Here is a 3,158-nt window from a genome sequence, read left to right on the forward strand (position 1 = left end):
ATTTATAACCCATTTTTTACTGTTTAAACATCTAACATTAAATAATATATGAACCTCGAAACCCTTGAATAGTTTTTAACATTTTAGTAACTTCTAAATCTAGACCAAAGCATCCCCTGACGTGGCAATTTATAAGTTTTGAGCAAACGCCCATTTTTGTCCCGTGTGTTGTATAAAATATGAATGAACAACAGCTTGATGTGAGTTATAATAGTAAGTTTATTATTATTTATTATTATTTTTATTATTTAATTATAAAATATTATTCTTTTGTTTAACCATGTTCAGCTTCAACACAACCATTCAATCAAACCGTTTATTCGTTTTTTCGAAAAAGCCATTGTAGTTATCTCTATTCATTCGGTTGATTCAATAAGTCACTCTTCGTTTAGCATTAAAGGTGACTAATGCGGTTTATGAAAATAAAAAAATAATAATAAAATCATAGGAATGTTAGGTATAAAGTAAATGATCGATGATTATTAAACGTATTCAACAACGGAAGATAAATCAATATAAAAAACAAACTTTACTTTGGCTCGGCTGGGCATTAACAAATAATGCAACTCTGAATGATTAATTAAGAGTTTCATATTTTATAGTTTTTTCTATTTTATTTGAAAAACAGTGTGTCTATTAATAGTTGGTCCCTGGTTTTTCAAAATAAACCAACATATCTTCCAAAAACTCGGATTTGGGGTTTTTCCATTACAAGGAAACTTTATATCAAAAATAAAACGGCTAAATTTCGTTTGATCACTGGTTTTTCTTCTATATGTAATATAATCTCTTATTTTTTGTCAGTCTTTTTATAGATGTCGTACTGTCTTAGATCCACAAACCAGTTTTAAACAAATTATTTAAAAAATAATTTATATTAATTAAACTAATTAACACTTAAAATAAAAATTATGACATTGAAAGTATCGATGATACGTCTTTTTATTATATTGTATCGGAATTATTTTGAATTGTTGTTGATTTGTGATGATACAATGACTGTATTTTGATCTAAAATTTAACATATTGTCAAAAAGACAATATGTTTGGGTTATTGAGACTTTAAAAACTATATTATCGAATTTGTTTTTGTTTATTTTTAGATTTTTTCAACAAACAACAAATTAATTTTTACTAAAACATTTTATTAATGATTTATAATATAATATTAATATTACATAGTAAAAAACAAACAAAACATAATAATCTGAAACAACAGATAAAAAAATCCAATTAAAAGGGAAATAAGCTGAAAACCACAAATTAAAAAAAATATGATTGAAAATGAATTAAAAAATGTATAATAATTAATTTCGATTCAAAACATATGAAAGAAGAAAAAACTTACTTTTTGTTTTTTAATCCAAAAAGGTACAAAAAAATCAAAAAAAAATAAAATCAAAAACATGTGTGACTTTCTCTTTAGGCGTGCCTTTTCCTACTTATTATTTTTTGTTAAATATGTACTATAATTTTATAATAAACTAAAAATGGTATAACAAGTTCTAAGAGTAATCTAAAAACAAAAATTTTGAGAAAAAAATTAAGATTTTATTTTTCCAAAAAGAAAATCATAAAATGTGGAAAAAAGAGAGTTTATAAATAGTAAAAACAGACAAAGTGTAAAACAATGAATATGTTGTCAATTTAAACATTTGTATGTATATTACGTTAATTAATTTAAAATGATGGAAGAGTTGAATGAGACTCAAAAAACAAAACAAGTTCATAACCAAACTGTGCTTTTTTTAATTAATTATTGTTGTTAAAAATGTGGTTATTATTGAATGTCAATATTATAACATTATTTTTTTATTTAATATTACTTTTTTTATCATTTTGACAACATAATAATAATGTTATAAAATGTAATTTTGTAATTTTAATTTCAATTTGCAAAACAATAAAACTTACGCCTGTTGATGTTTACAATATTTTTAATATTGTTTTATCATTGTGATATAATGTTAATAATAAATTGAAACGAGAGGTCGGCAAACCAAACGTGTCGAACAATCGAAAAGACAATTTGTTTTAAAACATTTAAATAAAAATAAATTAATTTGGGTATATAAACGCTTTTATCAACTTGATTATCATTCTATGAGAACTTTAATCTTTTTATCAATTACAGTATTTACTGCTTTTTCAGATGAATGTAAACCACCTGTTGAAAATTGCCAAACATGTACGACAAATAATCCAACTAAATGTGAAAGATGTGAAGTAGGATATTATGTTAACAATGGAAAATGCACAGCATGTTTAGATGGCTGTTATTATTGTACCGAAATGAATAATTGCGAACAATGTAATAATGGGTATTATTTAGAAGAAAATGGATCTTGCGCAAAATGTTCAGAAGGTTGTTTTGAGTGTACCGGTTCTGCAGTCTGTACTAAATGCATAAATGGGTATTATATTGAAAAAAATGTATGTAAAGGGTGTTCGGATGGCTGTTCAACTTGCAGTGGTGCCGCCACTTGTACTAGTTGTAATGATGGATATTATCTAAATAATAACAAATGCACAAAATGTACAACTGGTTGTTCAAAATGTAGTGATGCTACTAAATGTACCGCATGCTTAAGTGGTTATTATTTGGATGATAATAATAATAAATGCACGAAATGTACAATTGAAGGTTGTGCAACTTGTAGTAATGCTAACACTTGTTCTGGATGTACAACTGGATATTATCTAAATAATAACAAATGCACAGCATGTACAAATGGTTGTTCGAAGTGTACTGATGCTAAGACGTGTTCTGTATGTAAAACCGATTATTATCTTGAAAATAAAGAATGCAAAAAAGAAGTGACTTGTGGTGCTTCTGTAATGGGATGTTCGAAGTGCAAAGAAGATAAAACAACTTGTGTTTCATGTACAGCTGGATATTATCTTGAAGGAGGTAAATGCAAAAAATGTAAAACTGGCTGTTCAAAATGCAGCGATGCTAACACTTGTACTGGCTGTGTTGATGGATATTATTTGGAAGGAGGTAAATGCAATAAATGTACAAATGGCTGTTCAATTTGCAGCGATGCTAACACTTGTACTGGCTGTGTTGATGGGTATTATAAAAGTGGTCAAACGTGTACAAAATGTGCAGCAAATTGTGCAAAATGTACTGGTGCTGATATTTGTTCTAAATGTGA

The 3,158-nt window shown here is 26.6% G+C and overlaps 1 protein-coding gene across 1 annotated transcript; it reads left to right on the top strand.

The window, feature by feature from the left end:
- Nucleotides 1-2,103: 2,103 nt before the first annotated feature.
- EIN_137670 (hypothetical protein) lies at nt 2,104-3,158 on the top strand (the record flags this gene model as incomplete). The annotated part of the gene is made up of 1 exon (XM_004258513.1): nt 2,104-3,158. A coding segment is annotated over one exon (1,055 nt), but the record flags the coding sequence as incomplete, so codon positions are not given.

The sequence above is a fragment of the Entamoeba invadens genome, assembly GCF_000330505.1.
Source record: "Entamoeba invadens IP1 unplaced genomic scaffold scaff_1105074725839, whole genome shotgun sequence".
In the NCBI taxonomy this organism is placed as follows: domain Eukaryota; phylum Evosea; order Mastigamoebida; family Endamoebidae; genus Entamoeba; species Entamoeba invadens.